Source organism: Pelmatolapia mariae, linkage group LG4 (genome assembly GCF_036321145.2).
Source record: "Pelmatolapia mariae isolate MD_Pm_ZW linkage group LG4, Pm_UMD_F_2, whole genome shotgun sequence".
NCBI classification, from domain to species: Eukaryota; Metazoa; Chordata; class Actinopteri; order Cichliformes; family Cichlidae; genus Pelmatolapia; species Pelmatolapia mariae.
In genome coordinates, this window is record NC_086230.1 from 30,017,846 (window position 1) to 30,042,416 (window position 24,571).

Below are 24,571 nucleotides of genomic sequence, written 5' to 3' on the forward strand. Positions count from 1 at the left end.
AGCACATTCAGCAAAAGATAAACAAATTCAGCATTTTTAAGGTTAATGTAACTTTTAGTTACTCTACAGCTTTGGTGATATAGTTGATCAGAATCTTTAAAGACACTCCCCTGGACGTGCTCCACTGAGGTTCGTCAATCAAAGCCCAGGTTTGATAGGACCAGCACCAGTAATACCAGTGTCAAAGAAGCTAACACCAGGATGGAAATCCATGTCACGACAGAGATGATGCCCCATTTTTTGGCCTGTCTTAAATACTTTGCAGCTCTCCTTTCTCTTGTCCGCTTGGCTTTCTCAGCTTTGTCAGCATTCTCAGCCTGGTGAAGTAAAGATGTGACAATACTTTTGATTTAAAGATAAAATAAAATAAAAAAACATTTTATTTCAGGTCTTTTCTCATGCCAAACAAACATGATGAATGACTAGTATATAGTTGTAAAGAGATGTAGCAGATAAGGTGTTTGTCAAATATAAACATGCTTATCCTCATAAGAAAGCTTTCAAATGCTGGTTTGCTGTAGGTTGCCTGCCTGAAGAGAAAATAAGATACCTTTACAGAATAAATCAAGGCTAGGACTCCGAAGCAGGAGAACCCGCAGATGATGCTAGCGATGGCCAGCTTCCTGTGGTACTTGTCACTGCAGCAGGACGCAGCAGAGTCCTCACCGACGCAGATTACTTGATTGCCAGTATCCTCAGGTTGTTGAACACCTGTTCCTGGTACAGAGTTCAGCAGGAGCGCTTCCTCTATCGGTGCATCTAACTGATATGACTCTGACATCGCTGCAAAATATGCCGTCAAGTTAGAGAAAGTTTAAACTCAAAGACAAGACGTGGTAAGCTGTGTGAGACGACTTTAAGCCATGTAAAGATTCTGTGTGCACAACAGCACTGGAAGGACAAGTTAATGCTTTCAGTGGCTGCTTGATAAGAATGTTTGTTTAAATGATAAAAAGGAGTTTTAAGGAACTGGTTTCATTCTAGCTGCTGGTTTCACCCTGCTTAGGTAAATGTTTATTTTGTTATTGCTCTCGCTTTTTGACGTATGCATCACACTGCATTAATAGTCAGACAGAACAGTACAAATAATCATCAAAATGTTTTATGTATTAATTCTTTTAGCTATATTGTCCTTAATTTTTCAAATCAGTCTTTCCTTTGTGAAACTGGAGCGCTCGGGGTATTACAGCATAAACTGAACAGCCTGACCATGTGGCTTGCGTTACAATGAGTTGGCTTGGGGCAGCTTTAATAATTAATTTCCTACAAGACTGTACAAAATCCCACTTAAGAATTTTATATGAAATGCCTCCTGCATGTCTAAACATCCCTCTTCATGACCACCTCTTCCCTGGGAATACCGAGGCATTCCCAAGCCAGCTGAGAAATATAATCTCTCCAGTGTATCCTGGAGCTGCCTCCACCCACTGGGACATATCCCAAACATCTCAGCTAGGAGACAGTCCCTCCTGAATGATTGAGCCACAACTCCATCATCAATGAAAGAGCAGAACAGTATCTATTTAGACTTAATGCCTCCAGCCTCCTTTGAAATTTCTGCTGGAGGTGTGAATTAAAGATTTTGTGGAACCAGGTGCTCCCAGGACCTCCCAGCACCCTCTTGTTATATGTTGGAGTACACCAGGTTAGTCCAGCATCCTTTCCCACCATCAGATTAGCTCTGCTAATCTGATGGTGGGAAAGGAACATACTCTAAACATGTTCTGCAAAATATGTAGTGCATTTTCTTAAGTGAGCGTGAGAATTTTTTGGGTTGGGTGTATTTTCACAGGAAATTAAAAGTATCCTGTGAATGGTGTAACATGAGGAGGATGATAGGTATCGATGTTCCCTGTTACCTAAAAACAAAACAAAAGAAAGACACTCCCTCCTCTCTAAGACAAAAAAAAACAAAAACTTGAAAAACTTGACTGGCTGGTGCAATCAAGAAAATGTATCAGCTGAGTGTTGGACTGTAATATTACACAGTGCTGTGAATGATTTGTAATAAACAGCAACTAAATAATGACCTGTATCTTCAAATGTAGTGAAATACTACAGTAAATATGAGTTGATTAAGGTTTTAAATTACAGTACAAACCTGATTTCTTCGGTCTGATGTCCTTCAGTGAAGCAAAGGTTGTCTGGTTTCTTTTTAGGGTGATATCAAAGTCTTGATGAGATGATAAGCAGGTATGTTCTCTCCTTCTGTAACCTGATGTGCCGTCCTTAAAAACGTGACAGTTGAAGTTTAAAAATTTCCACAAATGGTCATTCAAACACCGTTCACCTGGTTGTAGGACGACGACATAAACCTGTGTCTCTACCATGTACGTTTCTGAATGACAGGAATGTGCACGTGGAATGAAGCTGCGCCTGATAAAGACTGCAACTGGTTTAATCTGAAGGTGGCACCAGAGGAAAGGTCGTGTTATCTGAATCAGCTCTATCTAAATTGCTTTATAATAAGTAGGAAAAAGCAGCGTGTGTGTCATTCATAATATAGTCTGTACTATATTACCTTACCCCTGACTGGAACCTGCCACTTGTGTTTCAACATGCTGGATATTCGAGGTGTATGAATGCTTCTGATTTGGCTAGAGGTCATGACATTTTAAGGTAGTTCCTCGAAGTCGGTCTAGTTTGTGTTACCAGGTTTAATAAATCTGCACAAACAGATTTCTGGTGACTGGTACATTTTATATTAAATCATAAAATGTTTTTTGTTTAGGTTTTCTCATCACACCATAGTAAACAGGAATGTGTGACAGGGATAAAAAACGAAGGAAGAAGATCTGCCTGTGATGCCCAGTCAGTCTAGCATGAAGCCAGAGACTGTGTTTTGTTAGACAGACCATCTAACTTCTCACTGAAAGAGATCCAGAGTTATCATAGGTGAAGCCATGGCTGTTGCAGGGCTGAAATGGAACAGCTGAGCAGGAGGGGCTCAAACCTTGTGCCAAGCATCAGCAGGAGCTCGGTGTTCAAGATGGATGCATCATGTGGGGTTCCAGAGTCATTGTTCCACCCCAGGATGAACACAGATGATTGAAGTGCTGCACGAGGCTCATCCAGGCATTTCTTGAATAAAAACGTTGCCAGATCATTAGTGTGGCGCCCGGGAATGCAGAGCTCTTTGGAGGAAAAGGTAAAAGTATGTTCTCAATTTCAGAGAAACCAAATACAGGCACCAGCTCCAATCCATCCATGGGAGTGGTCTAGCCATTCATGGTCCAGACTGCACCTAGGTTTTGCTGGCCCACATACGGGTCACATATGTGGCCCGTATGTGGCCAGTCCATGCAATCTTGGATTGCATGGACTGGTTTTTCCTGTTCCAATTTCTGATTACACCTCACACAACCACAGGCATGAACCCCAGATAAATTGTTGATGAGGAGAAAGTCCTCCTTCGCCCAAATGTGGGAGCCAAAGTCACCCAGCCACATGGGTGATCTCTCCTGATCCAAAGGTCAAAGAGGTGGCACACACGCCCTGATAGACTGAACTATTAAAAGAATGTGGTCAGTACAAGTAACACTATACATTTAAAAAAAATCTTTTGAAATGTTAATGAGATACTGTAAAACTATTAAAATATTTTGTTTTGTATGCACAAATACTTCAAGCAAATCAAAGCATAAAAAATCTGTCATTTTATTAGAAAACAGCTTGTGTTAATGCTTGTATAAAAGTACAACATGTATATATATACATTTGACATTAATGAAGTAAATATTGTAACAATGCAATAATGCCATGGCAACGTGACATTGGGTTTTTTAATGAGCATGTTAAAATGTTTCAAGTGGATGAAGACCATAAAAGTTTCCTCATTTTATTATAAAATTGTTTGTTAATGTTTGTATAAAAGTGCAGCATATATATACATTTGATATTAATAAAATAAAATAGCAAGAACAGGACCTCATAATGTCCTGATGAAGCACTGCCACGATCACTGCCTCGCATTTCATCTCCGGTAGAGACTCAATCCTAAAGTCACACGTTGCTCCACTTTAAAGTGACTTGTTGATTGACTGATTAACTTATGTAGCATCTGTAGTCATCTACAGTAAGGAAGTTAAAGTGTAACTGTAAAAGTATTAAGGATTGAGTCATTACGGGAGCAGCTTTACATTTAAATAGCTTTATATTCAAGATTAACAGCTTTAGTCTTCAATCTATAATATATCCATGTACGTTCGCATAGTCCACGGGTCAACAGATGGTTCAATAAATATCACAGCATATAACAAAAACAGTTGTTAGACATTTAATACTATTTTCAATGATGTTTGTTCTTTGTGTAAAAACTAAAGGCACTAGAAAAGTATAAATTAGGAAAGCATTCATTTCAGCGTAAGAAAAACCAACACAGCCTTTTTCCATTTAATGTAACCTGTAGTTTCTCCACAGCTTTGGTGTTCGTAGCTATTGATTCAGCAGCTTCCTGCTCTCCACTGTCCGTCTCCATAAACATCAGCAAAGACACTCCTCTGGCTGTTCTCCTTTGAGGTTGATCAGTCAATCAAAGTGGCGAGATATGAGCCCAGTGCCAGCAGCAATGGAGCTGACACTAGAACGGAAACCCACGTCACGATGGAGATGATGCCCCATTTTTTGGCCTGTCTTAAATACTTTGGAGCTCTCTTGTCTGTCGTCGGCTCGGCCTTCTCAGCTTTGTCAGCATCCTCAGCCTGTTAAAATAAACACATGACAATATTTTTCATTTAAAGATGAAATCAAAAATAAGAAGCATTTTACTTCAGGTCTTCTCTTATTCTAAGGGAACATAATCAATAATTGAATATATAGATCTGAGGAGATGTGAAGGTTAAGATGTTTCTCATTAATGAACTGTGTGTAAGTGGAGGCTGTGTTTTTGCTGCACACTCTGATGCTGTTCTCATAGGATTGGAAACAAATCCAGAGTGCAAATTATGAAAATACACATGCAAGTTTATATTCTTCTGATTAATCTCACTATCGTATCATTCAAGTTGCAATCTGTTTAGTTCTTGCAATGAGAAGAAATTTTATACTTAAATAATAATTTTGGAGGAATTTGAGTTGCGAAGCCTCAAAAAACTTCAGCAGAACATTGCTTTTCTTACAACATGAGGATCATACCCTCATTAAAATAAAGTACCTTGACAGAATAAATCAAAGCTGGGACTCCGCAGCAGGCAAACCCGCAGATGATGCTAGAGACGGCCAGTTTCCTGTGGTACTTGTCATTGCAGCAGGACGCAGTAGAGTCCTCACAGATTACTTGACTGCAGGTTTCCTCAGGTTGTTGAAGACCTGTTCCTGTTACAGTAGTCAGTGGAAGATTGACTTCGAGGTTGTTTAGATGCTTCTGGGATGACTCTGACATCTCTGCAAAATATGACGTAAAGTTAGGGAAAGTTTGACCCTAAAGACAAAAAACAAACATCTCAAACATGCTTAAACGTTTTGTGTGCACAGTAACACAGTTTGATGGCTGCTTGATAGACACGTTTGATTTTTCAAGATAAAAGCAACTTTAAGGAACTAGTTTGTTTTCAAAGGACAAACCCTGCTCAGGTAAACCGGTTTTCTCCACCACTGGACAAAACAATTTTGATTCAGATTCAAATGAATTTAAAATAAATGTTTCCTACAGGTATAAACACGCTCTACAAAAAAAAATGTAGTGTATTCTTGAGAATGTGAGAGTGGAATTTTTTTGAGGACTGGGTATTTCCATAAGAAACAGAAAGTATCTTTTGAAGAATGTCGTAACACAGGGAGCAGCATGCGTAACAGTGTTCCCCTGTTACTAAAAAAATAAAAAATAAAGTAATAGCTTGAAAAACTAGCCTGGTGGGCAGGTTGTTATGGCAAGTTGAAACCTGAAATGTCACTTATCTAGCCTCTGATTTAAAAGAGCCGGGCGGACAACACCTACCCGGTGTGCATTTTTTGGTAAGAGATGAGAAAATGTATGAGCCGAGTGTAATATTACACACGCAGGGCTGTGAATCATTTGTAGTGAAGAGGGAGAAAACTCTGTCCTCCACCCTTCACATGAAGTGGAATACTACAGTAAACATGAGGCGATTAAGTAAGCTTTGATCAAACACTGCTGTACACCAAAATCTTAAAGGTGGTTCTACAAGGCAAACAGAGTATTAACAACTAGGGAGATAAGATTTTTTTAATCACTATGACGACCACTTAGACCGCATTCAAAGGTTGAAATCAAGTACAAACCTGAGCAAGTTTTAAAAGGCAGTGTCTTGAATCCACTCCTCAGTCTGATCTTTGTTCAAAGTTTGTCCGGCTTCTTCTCAGAGTGATATCAAAGCCTTGTTGAGATGGTCAGCAGGTCTACTGTCTCCTTCTTTTCCAACTTGAGCTGACTTCCTTTAAAATGTGAAGATTTGAGTTAAATATTTATAAATGGACATCCAAAGAGCGCTACTGTGATTGTAGAGAGACGACATAAACCTGATCTGTTCCTGTTCTACACAAGTTGTTGAATGACAGGAAGAATAGCCTTTAGTGAAACTCTGTTTGCGACTTCCACTCCCATTTCCCCTTTACTGCCCTGCCCTCTTCCCCCCCCCCCCCCCCCCCCCCCCCGTCTCCACTCCCACTCATAAAATTCATCAGCTTGTTATTACCTCACAGTGTTGCGTTAGTTCTCATATTTTATTTCAGTTTAGATTTTCCTTTCTCTTCCTCAGTAGTCGCACTGATACATAATGCACAGACTTACAACTGTTTCTTATTTCATAGCAGATTCCAGAAGAGCTGAGAAAGGTGTGTCAGAACTTGTAATGCCTTCAGGTAAACCTGAGATTCCAGTCTGCCATCTGTTTTTAAATTGCCCTTTCCTCTGATTGTACACTTGATTATCTTTCTGCTCATCACTGCAGAATCAATCACTTTTAACACACCCTCCTTTTTTCCAGTCTCCTGACACCCCTCTACTCTCTGACCTTCGCATAAGATACATTCACACACTTAAACTCAGACACTGATGCAACCTGAGAGCATTTTTCCCACATTGACCCCACCCACTGTACACAAATACGGCTGTTCTCTGAGACTAAAAAACCTGCCGTGACGTTACAATCAGGGTGCTGTTTGTTTTGTGTCATAGTGCCAGGCATTTCAAAAAAAAGAAAAAAGAAAAAAAAGACTGCAGATATGTTACTACAGTTAACACTGAATGGTGGCTCCTTATCTAGTAATGACCCTTTCATATCTCTAAATATAGCAACAACAGCTGGCTGTTTCAAAGCAATAAAATTGGTTGTACAGAGTTGTAATTGAGCAAACCTAGACTGGGGAGAGATCACTGAATAAAATATTCAGATGAAAGTATACAATCAAACTCCAATAAAGTTTTATGACATAAAAATTTTGTGGTAAATTCTGTCCTGTTAAAAGATAAACCTCTGCTGTGTCTAGGAGCAGAGAAACAAAAACATACAAGTGACGCAGTCATCCGCACTGCCCTAAATCCACAAATAGCTTCTGGCAGGAATATGCAACTCTGCAACACAAATAATGGAAAACAGCAAGAATCTGGAGACAAGTAAAGGTACCCCACAGAAACATTTAAACACCTTGAACTGTTTATTCTGCAAATTTGAAAGATCTACATAAGTAAACTGGATCAACTAAAGCAGAGAAGATACATAAGATAAAAACTGCTGTTATGTGTAAACAGTAACTTTATTGAATGATGGCAAAACAAAGTCAGAGTAGCCTTTTTATGATTTTTGTCACACAGCAGGTCGTGTGTGATTTCTTCTCATTTTAAAGGTAATTAAGGCAGGATGCAGGGTTCAGGACAAGCAGCCTATAAGTCTGCTGCAAAATAGCAGTGAGCAAATAGACTGTAGTGGCTGAGTAATACCAGAAGAATGTGACTGGTAAGTTTCTTCTCCAGGTGAATCATTTAAACCACCTGCGACCTGTTACCGCCCACATTCCTTGACCTTTCCTGCATTAACAATACGACTGCAACTGTGTGCGATAAAGCAACAATGTTTTGTAGATGTACAGTTACAGTTCTGTGCAATAAAAAGGTTTAGGTGCAAGTTTGTGCAGTAAATATATTTACATTCTCCCCAAAAACTGCAATAAAATGATGACATATATTATTAAGAATAGTTTGAACCCTATGAGATCTAACTCACCAATGATAATGAATCTAAACCTTAGTCTTTGCTATCAGAATATATCATTCTCATTTATTTATTTATTTATTTTTGACACTAGGGCCGGGGTCAAACTCAGTTTTACTCATTGCAACTAATTTTACAGAGGTCTAGGCTGATTATCAGAGCATTCAAAGTCTTAACAGTTCCATGTCTTCACTTGAACCCATCCTCGCCCCCTTTTTTTGTACTTTTAGCTGTTTATATAAGGGCATTTTAACTACTGTAAACACCTCGTGACAGTCTGGTATTTTTCCTGCCTTACTTAAATCTTCTATTGCTAAACCACTTCTAAAGAAAAACAGTCTAAATCTGTCTGTTATTAATAACTGCAGACACATAACTAATCTTACATTACTTTGTAGAATTTTAAGGAAAAAACCCATCCACGAGTTACCACTGACACTACACTATGAAGATTTCTAATGATTTCTGCAATGTTGTAACTACAGAGGTGGGCAGGCCAATGGAGGGTGGGACTTTAGTGTTTGTCTTGGGAATTTTAGCTCATGTGTCATACCCCATGACGGTTACTGATTAACTTACACCAGTTACCATGGTCACTTGATTAACAATCACAATACGTGGTTGTTAATTGAGTGTGTCATAAGCATGTGTCATCAGCTATGCTCCTGACACAGCGTTCCCAGTCTGCTGACTGACACACTATCAGTTTCAGTGATGTTGATAACAGGATGGCTAATAACCGCCTTCAGTTTAACTTTGATCAGAAAGCGGTCCTGACCACTGGAGTCTCACAGATGCTGACCTCACTTTGCAGATTTCCTGGGCCACATCTGCAGGTTGAATTTTATTAGGCTTACAAATGTCCTTTTTGATAAAGCATATAGTTAGGGCTGAATCAGGTGACCCTGATTCTTGCCTTAGAATTGGCTTAGGCTACTAGGGGCTTCCAATGATGCATTACTGTTTCTTCTTCACTGTGTGTTTACACACCTGCATTTAACTCTGCATTTAATCATTAGTTAATATTAAACTCTGGATCTCCACCACAGTTTGTCTTTTGTCCTGTTTCCCTTCCCTCACCCCCAACCTGTCACAGCAGGTGGTCACCCCTCCCCAAACCTAGTTCTGCCAGGTGTTTCTTCTTGTTAAAAGGGACTTTTTCCTTCTCACTGTTGCCAAGTGTTTGGTGAAAGGGGGTCATTTGATTGATGGGATTTTCTCTGTGTTATTGTAAGTTCATTACCTTGCAGTATAAAGTACCTTGAGGCAACTGTTATTATATTTGGCACTGCATCAATGAAATCGAATTAAATCAGTTTTACAAAGTGTCACAGCTATAACGTTTGTGGTAGTCTGAGTATCTTGACTTGACTTGACTTTAATACCAGTAAAACAGGAGTAAATACAGCAAAGCACAGGTGGGTTTGCAAGATAAGCAACTGGAACTCAAGAATTAGCTGGTTAATAAACTGGTTGAAAAACCATTTGTAGTTAAGCAAATGGTCCTTAGGTACAAAAGTTCAATTACTGATCTGGGCTTTCTGCAGCAGTGAAGTTTGTTTCCTCAGAATGTGGGTTAACTCCCCAGTAAGGACCAGAAAAACCTCTCACCAACTTCCTGTCTTTGCAAAGTACTGTGATTGGGCTTGGCTTCCATTAGGCAGGTTATTTTCCAGCTGGTAAAAGGGGGAATGGACAAAGCAGGTACGTGGATTAGTCCAGGTTCTCCAGAGAGTTTCCCGAACACAGGAAATGAAAGGCAGGTGAGCGTCTCACAGGTTTAACCCAAGCAAACAGTTCATAATTGAACTAAACCCCCTAAATAACAGTACCACAAAAACTGTTTAACAATCCGGTCCTGAGCAGCACTCTGAATTTAAATTCTGAGGATGATCACTCAGGTGTACAACAGGTGTGTGTGCTCTGGGTTATCAGACACCACACCCACTGCTGTAATGAATTGGTTAATCACTATTCACTTGCACAGAGGGGAAAGAAAGGTAGAACAGCAATGAGGGAGAGAGAAAAAGAAGGTGCCACACCATGACAGGGTGAACCATTTCTATTTATTTATTTAACGGTATGTATTGTGTTTATACTTTTATGTTTAATTGTAAATCACCTGGAAGTTAAAGAATGGAAAAATGGTTAAATTACGTGAAGTTCAATGCATGAGCCGTATGAAATAAGGTTGGTGAGATTTAGGGAAAAGAAACTGTAGATATCGTCTTAAATGAATGAGCATTGCAATGTTGGTATCGCATTTTTATTTATTGTTTATATTTTATTTATTTATCCTGCTTGTACGCTTTTTGTGTTTTATTTGACAGTATTTGTTTTTTATCATCTGAGTTCATTCATGTTAACTGACACATGAGTATGGAAAATATTTATTGTTCCGCCAGCAAGACCGTAAAAAGCAAAGAAAAATTTTTTTTTCTCGTTTATTTGACGTCATTTGAGCGTCTCCGTCGGGGCTCCGCCTTGATCTTCTAATCCACCAATGAGTGATCGGGAAACTGTGAGTGCGGAAGCAAACCCGGAAACTTCACAAATCAAAACAAAACAGGACACGTCGGCTCTGTCACGCTGAAGTCCACTCCTAGCTGGGCTTTAATTAAATGCATCCCAGTGGATCTGAAGCCGCAGAATTGCTCAGTTTGTTTAAAAAAATCGTTTACATCCCTCCGACTATCGCTCTTAAAAGTATAAATGGAGACGGACAAAGGTGTGGTTTTGGCAACAGAGAGATATGGCAGTGCAGAGTCCTGGAAGTATGTATCAAACGATGGAGTGATGGAGAGGAGGAGAGATGGAAGTGAAGGTCACTCAGGAGGAAACTCGGTTTTTGGAGTTTTTAAAGTAAGGCACAAGTGAACTTAGTTGTGCTTACGCTGACTGCAAACATCAACCTGAAGTTTGAACTTTTGATTTCAGAGCGTCTTTCTGCCTCAAGGTTATCCAGAGAGTGTGAGCGATGATTACCTGCAGTACCAGTTCTGGGATACGATGCAGGTAGAGTGGATGATACAACAGAGATAGTTACATATCTGTGACATTAAACCCCTTCAGTCACGCTCTTCCTCCTCTCTCAGGCCTTCTCCAGCTCTCTGTCAGGGACTCTCGCCACTCAGGCTTCCCTCAGAGGTGTTGGTGTTGGAAACCAGGAGGCCACCGTAGCTGCAGCCACTGTTACCTGGTTATTAAAAGGTGGAAAAATACTGTACATTTACATTAACCCTGCACAGCTCATGCTGAACTCACTGGTGTTTCGATAACAAACAAATGTGTCTCCCTGCAGATGGGACTGGCATGTTGGGAAGAATCCTCTTCGCCTGGCGGAAAGGGTAAGGCTTATATGAGAAGATCTAACCCAGTGTGCAAAAGCAAATACTTTAGATTCTACAACTGTGGCCACTGATGATATATTTTTTAAAGTGCATAAAATTCAGTGCTTTAAGCAAATTTAAGGACGTGATTCTATCAGTATTTCCTTCAATGCCATTTGCCAGTGCTTTCTCATACAACACTGGCTTTTAGAATTGGCTTTTGTTCTGATAGAAATTATGTTCAAAGCAATTTTCTCCATCTTTTTCCAGGAGTAAGCTGGACTCTGAGGCCAAAAAATGGAGGTATGGGCTAAATGTGTAACACTCAAGTCAGTCCAATCACCAAAGGAAACCCGTTTGAGTTTTTTTGTTTTTTAATTCCCAACCAGACTTTTTGCTGATGTGCTCAATGACATTGCCATGTTCATGGAAATATTGGCTCCTTACTTTCCTGCTTGCTTCACCTTCATTGTGTGCACTGCAGGGATATTCAAGGTAACAAACAAACAAAAAACAGATTAATTCTGATCAAAATTAATTAATGTACACCACAATTTAAAAGGCTATTCCCATTGCTAAATAGGTGATATAAAAGTGAAATTCCTGTCTAGTTGACCAAGGACAGCGCAGGTGCAAGGATGCAGAAAAAGTATAAAACGTTACGTTGCGTTATCTTGCATGTCATCCATTTGTGTTTGTCTTCTCCAGTCTATTGTTGGAGTGGCAGGCGGTGCGACCAGAGCGGCTCTCACTTTTCATCAGGCCCGCAGAGACAACATGGCTGACATCTCTGCCAAAGACGGCAGTCAGGTAGCTGCCACTTCCTACTTTCATCACACTGTTTATCATCAAGCTAACCAATGTGAGCAGTTTTACACTGTTCATTGTCTACATGTTTTCAATGTTTCAAATGTACCAGGATGGAAACGTAATGTGATGGTTATTAGAAAAGGATATATTCTGTATACAATATTTTGGTGTGGCACAAGAAAGAAGCACAAAAGGGCCTTTAATGGTAGTTGTAAGTTAAACCAAGTAAAGAACGTTTGATTAATGATAACAGCAACATTTCAGGTCCCTGCTACTGAAACAGATACATTTTATTATGTACACATTGGTTATCTCCGGAGACACAGTAAAAAAACAGGTAATTTGTAGCAAATCTGTAAAGCCACCATAACATCATCATCTCTGTGTTTTCCTTTAGGAGACTTTAGTGAATCTGGCCGGACTGCTGGTCAGTCTGATACTCATTCCCCTCGTCACTGATAATCCAGTGTAAGTTTTGCTATATTTCAAATACTAATGATATTCTTAAAGGGTCAGTTTACCCCCAAAAAACACGTTTTTCCTCCAGCCTGCAATGCTGTTTATGATTGTTTTGATGTGAGGTTCTAGTTTTGGAGAAAACTTTTTTTCTTGGCACTTTGAGCCTTCAAGGTGATTGTGGTACAGTTTTATTATATTATAAGACAAGGTGGACATCTCCTTAGCTGGTACTTCCAAACCCAGACAAAATGATCTAGAAGGATCAGGTCAAGTAAATTTGACTTAACTTTACTTGCTGTGCAGTACTTTATCAAGGAAACAAAAAAAAAAAAAAGAAGAAGAAGAACAAAAAAAAGATAATCAAAGTATAGGATAATAATAAAAAAAATAGTAATATTAAATAATAAGGGTGAACTGTTGCTTTAGAGTGTTTCATGCCTCTAACATCTCCCACCTCCGTCTCCTTCTCCCTTTCTGTCTTGTTTAGATTGACTCTCTGCCTCTTCTTCCTCTTCACCGTGCTTCATCTTTTTGCCAACTACAAGGCTGTGCGTTCAGTTGTCATGGAAACCTTCAACGAAGCACGGCTTTCTATCGTACTGCAGCAGTACCTGAAGGACAAACGAATCCTGAGTCCACCAGAGGCCAATCAGAGAGAACCAGTTTTCTTTGGTAAGAATTATGTTTTTTGTGCTATCGCACTGGAAAGGTTGAGTCCTGTGTTGAGTCTTAGTAAATCTTAATAAGCTGTCTTCTGTTTTGTTTATGATGTTTTTTTAGAGTTTGGGCAAACTGTGCCGATAAAGCTTGGAGTGAGGCTGCAGGAGATTGCACAGAGGTGATTTCAAAACTTGGTTTGCACGCAAGGTGGGGAGGTAGCAATGAAAGTATGCAGGGGAAAAGTGAGACAAGGAGGAAAAATCCAGAACAGGGAAGTTTTTATTAAATAGTTAAAGCCAGACACTGACAAGCTGCTTTTACCACCCAAAGAAAAAAGAAATAAAAAGCATGACAAAATCCAAATGTTGGTCACTTCAGACGACAGAGTTAAGTCGAGATTTTAGATCTGAAAATTATCTTATTTCTGAGATACTAACCTGAAAGTTTTTACTTATGGACAACAAAAAATTTTTTCATTTCAGTGGCAGAAACAAGTTACCATAGTCAGCCAAACCGCCTCTAAACGTTCATTTCTCAGATTGCACGTTTTCGATTCTCTTCCTTGCATCTTAGTTTTTCACACCAAAGATGCAAGTGGAGGAAGCGGAAAAGAAGAAGGCTTTTCCCATTTCATGTGCCTCCTTGTCTCTTCTGTCCACCTTCCTCAGTCTCAGTCTTAAATCACACACAGAAACAGTGATGGGCAGAAAGTTTGATGATCTTAAATAACTGAAACAGTTTATGGATAAAAACGATGAGCTGTTTAAAGATTCCTCCTCCTGCCACAGTTTGTGTAGTCCAGCTGTGAGCCACTGGTCTGTTATATGTTGAAGTTAAAAACACTTTGGAAACATGTGATACAACTAAAAGGAATTTCATTATCGTTCTGCTCATTTTGCAGCCCAGAAGATCTTCAGTTGGCTTTGAAGGAAAACAGCATGCCTTACCTGTTAGGAGTCAGAAATGGTATGCTGTCTTCCACCCATGCAAAGAAAAGCAGCATGTTTACATACTTGGAAAGTTATTTTTAAACCTCCTGTCTTTCTCGCAGGCTGTGTATGTGTTTGTTTGGGACCAGAAGCTTCAGTGAGTGACGAAATCAGAGCGATGTGCCAGGCGGTAGTACTCAGCAACATGCTGAGCTCGTCAAACTCCAGAGAAGCTACAGGGGCTGCACCGAAACAGCAAAGTGAGCCTTTACCTCTTTCCATGTTTATAAATAGACTGTTTAAATGTGAAGAACTGTAAAACTTCCTCTTTTCTTTTTAGAAGGTCACTGGGAAATGGTGCACAAGAGTCACAAGCTGATGGATGCCATTTTCAATCCATTACTTAAGGGTGAGCACATGCAAAACTGCTTTAACTTACCAATCACCTCTCTGATTCCTTTAGTGGAAGCATGATTCTGGAAATGTAACCTTCAGGTGCTGAAGCTGCAGGATGGGACATGAGACGAACCCTGATCGACTGGGATGAGTGGAGAGTCGAGTGGAAAACAAAAAGCAGCTGAGAAGCTTTAAATAAACAAAGATGTTTTTAAGTATGCCTGATTTGATTCATTTAGCTGCCCCAACTCTCGAGAGAAAAATAGTTTATATGTTTACAAGAATAATATTTTATTGAAGTAATTAAAAAAAAAAAAAAAACCCAGCAGATCACCACGGAGAAAATGATCTTGGAGCTTTTTTTGTGTGGGTATTTTGAAGAAAATATCAAAGTACAGATGCAAAAACAAAACGTGATCGTCCTCCTGTTGAAGGGGGCGGTATCAAACTGCTTTAACCAATCAAGACACAACAAAGAAGAGGGAGCAACAACATCCGGTGCAAAGCGGATATGTCAAGTTCGAAACATCGTTGAGCAAAATTAGAATTTAAATTTACTACTAGTACGTAAACACACAATAACAACAATAATAATAATAATGATACTTAAAGTTTTCTTACATGCCACAGGGCTATTTCTTATTGTTCTTAACTTTGTTTTTGTCATTAAAAAAATAATGAAAAAGTAGATTAAAATACAAGTGAATTTACAAAATGAGACAAAAATCACTATAAGAGTAAATGTAAACATAATAGATACATAATTCAGTCCTCTCAGTCAATTTTAGTCTTGGTGAATTGTGGCTGTGTTTTAAAGTACATATATTTTTTAATGCCTAAATTCAATTTATTACATTACAATAAGACAAGTGATTTAGGGACATATCTTTCTGGGGAAACCACAGATGCTGAACGATAACACGAAATTGTAGACTTTACCCCCCCAAAAGAAAAAGGTATTAGTTTAGGAGGTAATTTCAAAGAAATATCACATTTATGGATCCAGCAAATTAATTTTCTGTAGTTTTCACCATGTGGTTAAACATAATCTCAATATCAGGAATTTTCACAAATACCACGATTTTTGAAAAAGAAAATTCATATTAATTATCAATCATAAATATTATTATTTTTTAATGATAAATGTAAAAAAAAAAGCTACATATTTGTAAGGAAGAATAAATGCGACCTTTATTTTGAAATGTCCTTCCGGATGTTGAAGTGTCCAAATTGTTGTTAGCTGGAGACGTTTCTCATACAACTTTAGCGTTAGCAACAGCAAAATCGGTTTTTGTGGTTCCAAGTTGACCGAAATTTGACCGTAAATGGGGAGATATAAGTGTGCTTACAACTGCGACACCTCGAGCGATCCAGACGTAAAGTTTTTTAAGTAAGTTTTCGATAATAGCGCTGCTTTTTGGTTAAACTAAACCAACAAACGGCTAGAAGCACGTTTGTAAAGTAACAGTGGCTGACAGAAGTAGGCTTGTATCAGTGTTAAGAGTCAAATTTCGACCTTTTCTCAACATTTTAAGCCCACATAATTAGATCTTTTTCTGTATACATGGGAGTGCAGTTCGGAGTGCACCTGGTAAAGTTACCGAGACGTGTACACAAGCTCACTAAGCAAAAAGGGCATAAACAAAGAAAGCTTATCACTGTAATTACTGTACATTTTGCTGCAGCTTTATTTTTTATGCAATTGCAATAGAGGGGTTTTATTCACACTAAATTCTAAGTCAAATCATTTGAGAACCACTTGTGAGCTGTGTGCTGTAGGAGTGACCTAAGGGTTTAAGGTGCTGGTGGGATTGTATCAGGGATCAGCCCTGAGGTGCTTCTTTCATCAACAAACATCATACTCCATAGTTTTCATGGACTGTGATGTTTGCAGGGAACATTGTGACCTATACTGACAGTAAGGAACAGGTGTGAAGATGTGGACTTCGGAGAGAAGAGAAATGAGAGGGATACAGGTGTGACACTGCAAGAAGTAGAGGTAGTGAAGGTAGATGAGTTTACATACCACCCAAAACAATAGACAGTGCATAAGAGAGGTGAAGAAGAGAGTGCAGGCAGAGTGGAGTGGGTGGAGACGAGTGTCAGGGGTGATTTTTTTTTTTTTGACAGGATAGCAGCAAGGGTAAAGGGGAAGGTTTGCAAGATGCTAGTGAGACCTGTTATCATTTATGGTTTGAAAATGGTGGCACTAACAAAAAGACAGGAGGCGCAGCTTGAGATGTTAAGATTTTTATTGTAAATGACCAGGATGGACAGGATTAGAAATGAGTATGTCAGTGGGACAGATCAAGTTGAGTGTTGGGAGACAAAGTTAGAGAGCTGCATTTTTAGATGGTTTGGACATATGCAGAGGAGGGACAGTGGATATATTGGACAAAGGATGCTGAACATGGAGCTGTGGATTTGGTAAAGGAGAACATACAGAGGGTTGCTGTGACAGAGGAGGATGCTAAGCATAGGTTGAGATTGAGGCAGATGAACTGCTGTGGCGACCCCTAAAGGCAGCAACCGAAAAAAGAAGAAGAAAAAAGACCACTTAAGATCCTCTAAATTACATTTATGAGACAAAAATACTCCTGATTAAGACCTTTAACAGTAAATTATGCTCTTATTATTATGTTTTCCTGTTGTTTAAGTGTTTATTTATCTAGCTTACATTCAGTATATCATGCTGGAAATACTGAGTATTATATTACATATAGCATATCATAATTAGTTTTAACAGAGTTAGTCAACAGTTAAAATTTACTAAACTCTACTCGATTTTTAGTGAGTTACTTTTCACACAGGGGAAATATGTGTGTGCATGCAGGTTTCCCCTGTACAACCCCCGAAAACTTAAAAAATGGGTACTAAACATGAAGTGGAGGGACTGGACGCCGACTCGCTTTTCTGTTCTGTGCATCAATCACTTTGAGGAGCAGTACATTGACAAAACGGGCAAAAGTGTGACACTTCGGGAAGATGCGGTTCCCACCATATTTACACCGACTGACAACACACAGAAAAAGAAGGTTTGTGTGTATCATAGATAATTGTTGTCATCATTTAGAAATAAAACATTTGTGAATTTTTTTAAGCTGCATAATGAAACTCCTCCTGTTTTTCTGTTTAAACTTCTCAAGCCCAGAGGCTTCTTAAAAATAAAGGTGTTGTTACTGTCTCCTTGATACAGGCTGCCATTAATCCGAGACGTAAACAACACAAGGTGAGCTGACCCATACAGTTAACTTTTTATTGTTTAACGTTTAATGTTATTCATTTTTCTAAATGCATTACGTGTTGTTTCTTTTATTGTGAATGCAGCAACCTGGTGCTAAAAGCCTAGAGAAGGATTTGCCTGCATCTGCAACATCAGCTCTCCCTGCAACAGAGGACAGTGTCCGGGCCAAAGAACCCAGCCAGACAGAACAAGAGACATATGGGTATGTAACTACACACAAGGAGACTTTCTACTGTCCTAGTCCTCTTCTCTTAAATCAATAATAAGCAGTAATGCTTCAGTATGCACAGTACGGATGCCCTTCATGAGGGATTTGTGTCTCTTCCTTGGTATCTTTCACTTTTTAGGCAAATGTGTGAACAGCTACACTATGGAGCCACTTTCTTTAATCATTAATTATACCTCTAATAAGTCAGTGTTTACAGTTTGAAGACTGCCATTAGCTTCTTGTGCATATTTTCTTGTTAATTATCAATTATACGTTTATTTGTAAAGCGCATATTTACAAAGTGCTTAACCGTTTGAATAAAACCACACATTAAGGATAAGTGTACATAATCAAACATGCAGTTAGTCTTACATTCATTCCTGCATACACACATTAAAAGAACCAAGGGCCAAAAACAACTTTCAAACAATTAAAGAAAAGCTGAGTTATGAGGCGTCACTGAAAACCAACGATAAATTCAGCCAACCTGATAAGCTGAGGAAGGTTTAGCAGTGGCAACCTCAAAAGCATTATTACCTCTGGTTTTAAAGTAAAAGCGTAAAACAATTAAAAGACCTTTTCAGACCCAGATGACCCTTTTCAGTCTCAGCAGATCTGCTGTATAGGTAGGAGCCAAGCCATGTAGGGCTTTAGATGTTATTAATAACATTTTAAAATGAAGAAAGGTTTAATTTTGCAGTGTTTGTTCAATAAAGGAAACAAGACTGGATGAGCTTAGAGATCAAAATTTAGATTGTGGTAAATAATAGCAGCATTAAAGTTTTTCCTCCCATATTATTCTCTAAAACCACTGAATCTGCAACTTTTTTGTTATATATTTGCTGAGCTTTTAACATTCACACATGCTCCATAATGAGGTTATGAGAAATTGTTTCTAGGTGTCACAGATTGAATCAATTATATTCCACTGTATATTTATAGTGACAGTGTAGTTTGGGAAAGAAAGCTATATTGCTGACCAACTTGTAGTCTCGAGTTTAGTTTTAGTGGACTTCATATCGTTCAAACAGGTGTACTTAAAAGTGCTGCCTTGTAATCATAAGCTACACATTCAAATATGCACATAAATTCTGAAAACAAAGCATTCTTCTTTGCGTGGTTTTGATGCTTGATATTTATTTGCTGCAAAAAATATTTGTTTTGTGCTCAGTGAGGGACATTTAAGATTTGTTAGAAGTTTTAGAAGAAAAGCAAAAGATTAAAAAGGATAAAAGGACTAAACATGTTACTTCTGACTAGTCAATTTCTCTCAGAGGTATAAAAACAATCTGGTTTGTCAGCTGCTACCTGCTGAAAGATTGTGGCTCATTTATGTCTTTATAGAAGCAGTTAACATTATACAAATGCCTCAGATTTTAAATTGATATATATTTAATGCACAAGCCTAAAAAACACAGTAACCTTGCGAAAAGGTTGTTTTGGATGGTACAGTTTGCAGGTTTACAGTGAAGATTGTGTGGTTACAGGTACAACACAATGTCAAACCTAACTTTTTTTTTCTTTTAAAAGCTGATAAAAGCATGTAAGATGACATTTTCCTGCTGTACACACATTTAAAAACAAATTTACAGTTATGGTGCTGAATTGGTCCATTGGAGATCTGGCCACTGGTTTGGTCACTAAACCAGTTTTCAGACCTAACCAAAGGTTTCCTTGGGACTTGTTGTGTTGGCATAGATGACTTTCTGGTTGATCACAGGTTTTCTCTTGGAAAAAGATAAAGATAAAATCAAATCAAACACCAGAGAGGTTTCTAGCTTCTCCTTCATAAATCTGATTTTTTCCTGTTCTTTTATTTATTTTTTAATAATTTCTGTACAGATATGTATTATTGTTTCGTTAATGTTTTAACTTTTTTTTGTTTTAATGATTAGAGATCCCAAAAAGTCAGACAAATGGAGGATTATAATTGATGAAGCACTGATGAAGATCGATTCATTTCCACACTTTTTTCATGGAGATTACTGTGTACCACAGGTAAATGGAATTGTATTTTATACATACTGATCACTGGGATAACTTAAGAGTTTATGTTTAGCTAATCTTATGGCATTTACGGCATATCCGATATGTTTTATCTTGTTGTTTATCTTCATTAGTGCGAGTTAATCTATGTGTGTGTTTCCACCTGCATCAACAGAGTATCCACTGGGCTCCAGATAATAATTTCACTGTAAGTAGAATATTTTCAGTTTACTAGGGGTGTAATAATTCTCAGAAACCGGATGAACGGATGAACACTAAAACCACAAGACTGATCACTTGATTGGATCATAAACAAAAAATAAACTTTTATTCTCATATATTTCCAGTTCACCCACTACTGGGACATTTTTAAACTGAATTCACCAGACTAGCTTTAACCAAGGGCTCCACACGAGTATCAGGACACCTAGTGTTGGGCACAATTGTGTCACAGTTTCCTGTCCCTGCTGCAGAATTCTTACACCCCTTTAATCTGTAAAAGTTTGTCTTTTATATCGTGAAGCACTTAATTCACCTCCTCTTTTGTGACTTTTACAGCCTGAGGATAAAGACAATGAAAACATAATAGAGGTACGTCTGTTGTAGCACGATTACCTGCAGGTGTTACTCCAAATCCAAACCAGGGTTTTGGGTGGTTTTGTCCCTCTGCCTGATGCATTGTCCTGACTGCAGGTGAAGGAGCCATGGGAGTGGCTTGCTCTGGATGTCCGAGGACCGCTGCCTCAAACAGTAAACGGACACAAATACATTTTGACGGTGACCGACTTCTACTCCAAATGGGTGGAAGCTGTGCCGATGACAGCGTGCCTCCCTTCAGATGTGGCAAAGAACGTCGTGGACATCATTGCCCACTTTGGATATCCACTGAGAATCCTCTCCAGATTGCCTCTTGACATAGTCCACAAAGTGAGCGCGCACACTTGATTAATCTGCCTGGATTCATACCAACATCAAAAATGTAGTTGAAGTTTAGAAACTTGCATTTATAAGTGCCTTATAAATCTGACTTTAAATTAGTGCCTGAAAACCAAACCCAAGGTAGTTAAACCCATGTGTAGTTATTATAGTGACATGCTTTTAATTTAAAGAACATATTTAACCTTCACAAGACCAACTCTGCAATCATATAATGCATAAAGAGAAGCTAATATGCTCCTCCTTATTTTCTTTCACACATATACTGTTGTGGTTTGCTCGTACCAAATGGGTAACAGTTTTGTCTTGTGGTACTTGCATGAATACAGTTGTGTTTAAAACCATGAGTTTTCTCTGCAAAACACAAGTACAACTGATGGCTAGAATCGAGTTCCACAACGTATTTTCACGACTATCACGGAGTCCTGCGATGTCTCCAAACTTTGCCCCCCTTTTTCCTGTCTCTAATAGTCAAATTGAAGACTTGGGATGTTTGCATCACGAACTGCATCTGGCATAAAAATCTGTGAAATCAAGCATGTGCAGCCATCCCCTGAGAACAATTCTCTAGTCTCGCTTTGTATGATGTCAGTGAGACCAGATGGCTCAGAAATTCCACCTTCCTCCAGTAAAAAGCTCCTGTTTACAAGTGGCTGCCAGTCAGGAGACTGTTGGCTTAAAGGGAGGAGAAGGAAGGTAAACTGGCTTGTTTTAGACAGTGGAAGAACTTAAGGGCTGCACTGAGGCCCAAGGCAAGATGAAAAACATTATCTGAACTGTTAACAATTTGAAACTACAGTTGTTTTTTTAGAGTTCCAGTATAAAAATATGGTGCTGAGAATGAAACTTTATCTATTCTGTGAGATATTATGATAATTAAATGGTAATGAAATAATATTGGTTTTATTTTTGTTAAATGAAACATATACTCTGAATTGTCTGGAAATGAATTACCAGCAGCTGAAAAAGCCCTTTGTGTCTTCCAGCTCATAATATAATGCATGATACTTTTTTTTGTTATAAACTAATGTTATAGTGTGTCCTCATTGTCCAGTTTCACACATCTGTATACTGTGTGAATGTCTTCCCGATGACAGATCAACCGAGAACTGAAAGATCAGCTGAAGGTTGCTGTTGCTCTTGTGGTCTATCATCAGCAGACGGGCATCGCAGATATGATCACACCACAGCTGATAGACAGGTCTGTAAAAAGCCACCGTGTGCTAATATTTGTTTTTTGTGACATTTTATAGTCTTGTTATGCCTTTATACCTGTAGTTTTGTTTCCGTTGGTCCTTTTCCAGATTTTATTAATTTTACCAAAATACATTTTGTAATTTGGATGACCTACAAAGTTCATTCTCTTGTTGGTGCAGGTGAAAACTTGTAGCTTTTAACACAGGATAAAAACACGTAGGTTATTAATAATATGATAAATGTTAAAGTCTCTGAAGTTTTCTGTTACCATATTGGTTTTGCAGTGAATGGTTTTAGATGCCTTCATGCTTTTAGGGCAGTTATAACTGTGCATGCACCAATAAAACAGGCAAACATCAGTATCTGTTTGTTAAGTGATGATGTAACAGGATTATTCATAGTGAGTCATTCAAGCCACACAGGAACATGTTTTAATGCGTTGTGTTGTTGATAGATCATCTCTGAAATATAGTCTGTTTTCATCATCTTCTTCCTACCAGATGATAGTGGGAGACCCTCAACATGAACTTTTATTGAGAATAGTTTTATCCAGATCTGTGCTAATGTGTTTATATCAGCTCGACCATAACTAGCCACCTGGTAGTAAAGCATATGTCAAGTATCCCAAAGCTGCTGTTATTTTTTCCATCTACTTTAACATCGAAAGATATAGATAAATAACCAAAAATATAAAATATCTGGCACCTATGGACCAAATTGTTATTACAAACAATCGGCGCATAATACCTGGATGTTCTGTCATCATAGTAACATCTCAATGTTGTAATGTTCCTAATCAAACAGGATGGTGAACGATCTAATAGAGGAGCATGCAGCTGACTGGGATGTTTACCTGCCTGCTAAAGTGTTCAGTCTGTGCTTCAAAGAGCATTCAGAGACCAAGCAGAGGCCTTTCTCAGTGCTCTGCTGTAAGGGACTAGAGCCTGTTCAATTCCCCAGAGAACTGGATGTAAGTGTAGGTTTTAAAAATTTGAGTTCTAATAAATCTTTAATAGACCTTACAGGTAAAGTAAAATGACTTTCTGTTTAATCCATTTTTTCACAGTTTCCACTTTCGAAGATCCGAGAGAGTGCCTTTGTGGTTAGATAGAAGTTTATTCGGTGAGTTTTATGTGGAGTTGTGCACCACACTGTAATATAATATTCTGTATTTTACTGTTGTTTGGAACTGTGTGAAGCATATGGGGCATTGTGGAATATATCACTGGGATTAGGTAATTACTATTACTATAGCAATTATTCAGGTTTATATTTTCTCTCGGTTAGATTATTGAGGTGTTCTTTTAACAAGTGTCAGAAATCAGTTGAACGACTTCAAATCCAGCGGTGAGACGTCTTAAAGATATTATACCAGTTTTAGTGACACTACACTGGCTACTTGTGTTGTTGTAAACTGACTTAACAGTGATGTTCAACTTGTCTCAGTTTTATTTTCAGGTCACTTGAATTGGAAACAAACTAGAGCTGCTTTAGCAGCAAACCAGGGAAGAAGAATGTCTTCAGTACTGGAGGTATTAGTTCTGGTGAAAACCCTGATGAGTGGACCGGGATGTTCTAGTACTGAGCTCTGTGGAGAGGATTTGCTGATGAAACTGTGCATTTCAACAGCATTTTCCACTTTGTCTGTGATACACTGAGATGCTCCACCTATTTTTCATTCGCAAGTATTTTTGGATGTAGTATTTTAATTCAGTCTTTTGCTGTAGCACTGCAGCAAAATGTCTTGCTTAAAATATATAGCAGCATGTCTGCAGTGTTGAGACTGGAACAAGCTGAATGTAGGTTAGGAAGGCGAGACAGTTTTCTGAGCCATAGGAGACTGATCAGTATAGCATTATTATTTTTATGACTTCAAGCAGTTCAGCCACCTCCACTGGTAAAGTTTAGGCTGCTGATCGTTGATGTTTTCTGTTTGTAAAAAGGTGAAAGATGCCAATAAACTTTATTTAAATATCATTTTTAATCACTAGTGAATAGTTTTTGTTTATTGACCATCCATGTTATTCTTATCCATTCTGGGGATGCTTGAGGCCAGCTCAGCTACCTTAAGGTGAGAGAGGGGTACGCCCTGATTGCCAGCCTATCGCATGATAACACAGAGAGGCGGACAACCATTCATACTTACAATCTCACCTACAGCCAATTTGGACTCGCCAGTTACCCGATGCATGTCTTCAGACTGTTGGAGTAAGAGGACCCAGACTGGAAAAAAACAAAGAAAAACTTCT

The 24,571-nt window shown here is 38.6% G+C and overlaps 3 protein-coding genes and 1 long non-coding RNA gene across 6 annotated transcripts; 2 read left to right on the forward strand and 2 right to left on the reverse strand.

The window, feature by feature from the left end:
- Positions 1-53: 53 nt before the first annotated feature.
- On the reverse strand, positions 54-781 carry LOC134626784 (transmembrane protein 265-like). Its single transcript, XM_063472708.1, has 2 exons — positions 551-781; positions 54-317 (listed from the first exon to the last, which is right to left on the reverse strand). Exons 1-2 carry the CDS (start codon positions 779-781, stop codon positions 135-137), a joined length of 414 nt encoding a protein of 137 aa, XP_063328778.1. The 3' UTR covers positions 54-134.
- Positions 782-3,689: 2,908 nt separating this feature from the next.
- On the reverse strand, positions 3,690-6,476 carry LOC134625581 (uncharacterized). Its single transcript, XR_010093737.1, has 3 exons — positions 6,241-6,476; positions 5,153-5,382; positions 3,690-4,700 (listed from the first exon to the last, which is right to left on the reverse strand). It is a non-coding gene; the product is annotated as an uncharacterized LOC134625581 (long non-coding RNA).
- Positions 6,477-10,720: 4,244 nt separating this feature from the next.
- Positions 10,721-14,966, forward strand: rusf1 (RUS family member 1). The gene is made up of 14 exons (XM_063470827.1): positions 10,721-11,030; positions 11,106-11,183; positions 11,264-11,378; positions 11,470-11,515; positions 11,768-11,800; positions 11,887-11,992; positions 12,206-12,307; positions 12,705-12,775; positions 13,254-13,438; positions 13,547-13,604; positions 14,328-14,392; positions 14,478-14,615; positions 14,696-14,764; positions 14,851-14,966. Exons 1-14 carry the CDS (start codon positions 10,881-10,883, stop codon positions 14,934-14,936), a joined length of 1,302 nt encoding a protein of 433 aa, XP_063326897.1. The 5' UTR covers positions 10,721-10,880; the 3' UTR covers positions 14,937-14,966.
- A 1,021-nt stretch (positions 14,967-15,987) lies between these two features.
- On the forward strand, positions 15,988-24,299 carry zgc:153292 (uncharacterized protein LOC100003014 homolog). 3 transcript variants are annotated; one of them, XR_010093738.1, is made up of 13 exons: positions 15,988-16,141; positions 17,585-17,786; positions 17,948-17,980; positions 18,079-18,197; positions 20,099-20,201; positions 20,365-20,397; positions 20,748-20,780; positions 20,883-21,116; positions 22,223-22,326; positions 23,127-23,292; positions 23,389-23,444; positions 23,610-23,669; positions 23,781-24,299. XR_010093738.1 is itself a non-coding variant. In XM_063470829.1 (12 exons), exons 1-11 carry the CDS (start codon positions 16,077-16,079, stop codon positions 23,431-23,433), a joined length of 1,137 nt encoding a protein of 378 aa, XP_063326899.1. In that variant the 5' UTR covers positions 15,988-16,076; the 3' UTR covers positions 23,434-23,444; positions 23,769-24,299. The 3 variants fall into 3 exon arrangements, 2 of the variants coding, with proteins under 2 accessions (XP_063326899.1, XP_063326900.1); XM_063470829.1 differs by lacking the exon at positions 23,610-23,669 and having other exon boundaries at positions 23,769-24,299; XM_063470830.1 differs by lacking the exon at positions 23,610-23,669.
- Positions 24,300-24,571: the final 272 nt, after the last annotated feature.

What these genes read in the sequence shown, in the direction of transcription:
- rusf1 (XM_063470827.1), top strand. Translation starts at nt 10,881, where the DNA reads ATGGAGACGGACAAAGGTGTGGTTTTGGCAACAGAGAGATATGGCAGT. An exon ending in CTCGTCACTGATAATCCAGT is followed by an intron (nt 12,776 to 13,253) that starts GTAAGTTTTGCT and finishes TGTCTTGTTTAG; the next exon opens with ATTGACTCTCTGCCTCTTCT. An exon ending in GGCTGCACCGAAACAGCAAA is followed by an intron (nt 14,616 to 14,695) that starts GTGAGCCTTTAC and finishes TTTTCTTTTTAG; the next exon opens with AAGGTCACTGGGAAATGGTG.
- zgc:153292 (XM_063470829.1), top strand. Translation starts at nt 16,077, where the DNA reads ATGGGGAGATATAAGTGTGCTTACAACTGCGACACCTCGAGCGATCCA. An exon ending in CTCTTGACATAGTCCACAAA is followed by an intron (nt 21,117 to 22,222) that starts GTGAGCGCGCAC and finishes TCCCGATGACAG; the next exon opens with ATCAACCGAGAACTGAAAGA. An exon ending in ACACCACAGCTGATAGACAG is followed by an intron (nt 22,327 to 23,126) that starts GTCTGTAAAAAG and finishes CTAATCAAACAG; the next exon opens with GATGGTGAACGATCTAATAG.
- LOC134626784 (XM_063472708.1), bottom strand. Translation starts at nt 781, where the DNA reads ATGTCAGAGTCATATCAGTTAGATGCACCGATAGAGGAAGCGCTCCTG. An exon ending in CCTTGATTTATTCTGTAAAG is followed by an intron (nt 318 to 550) that starts GTATCTTATTTT and finishes TTACTTCACCAG; the next exon opens with GCTGAGAATGCTGACAAAGC.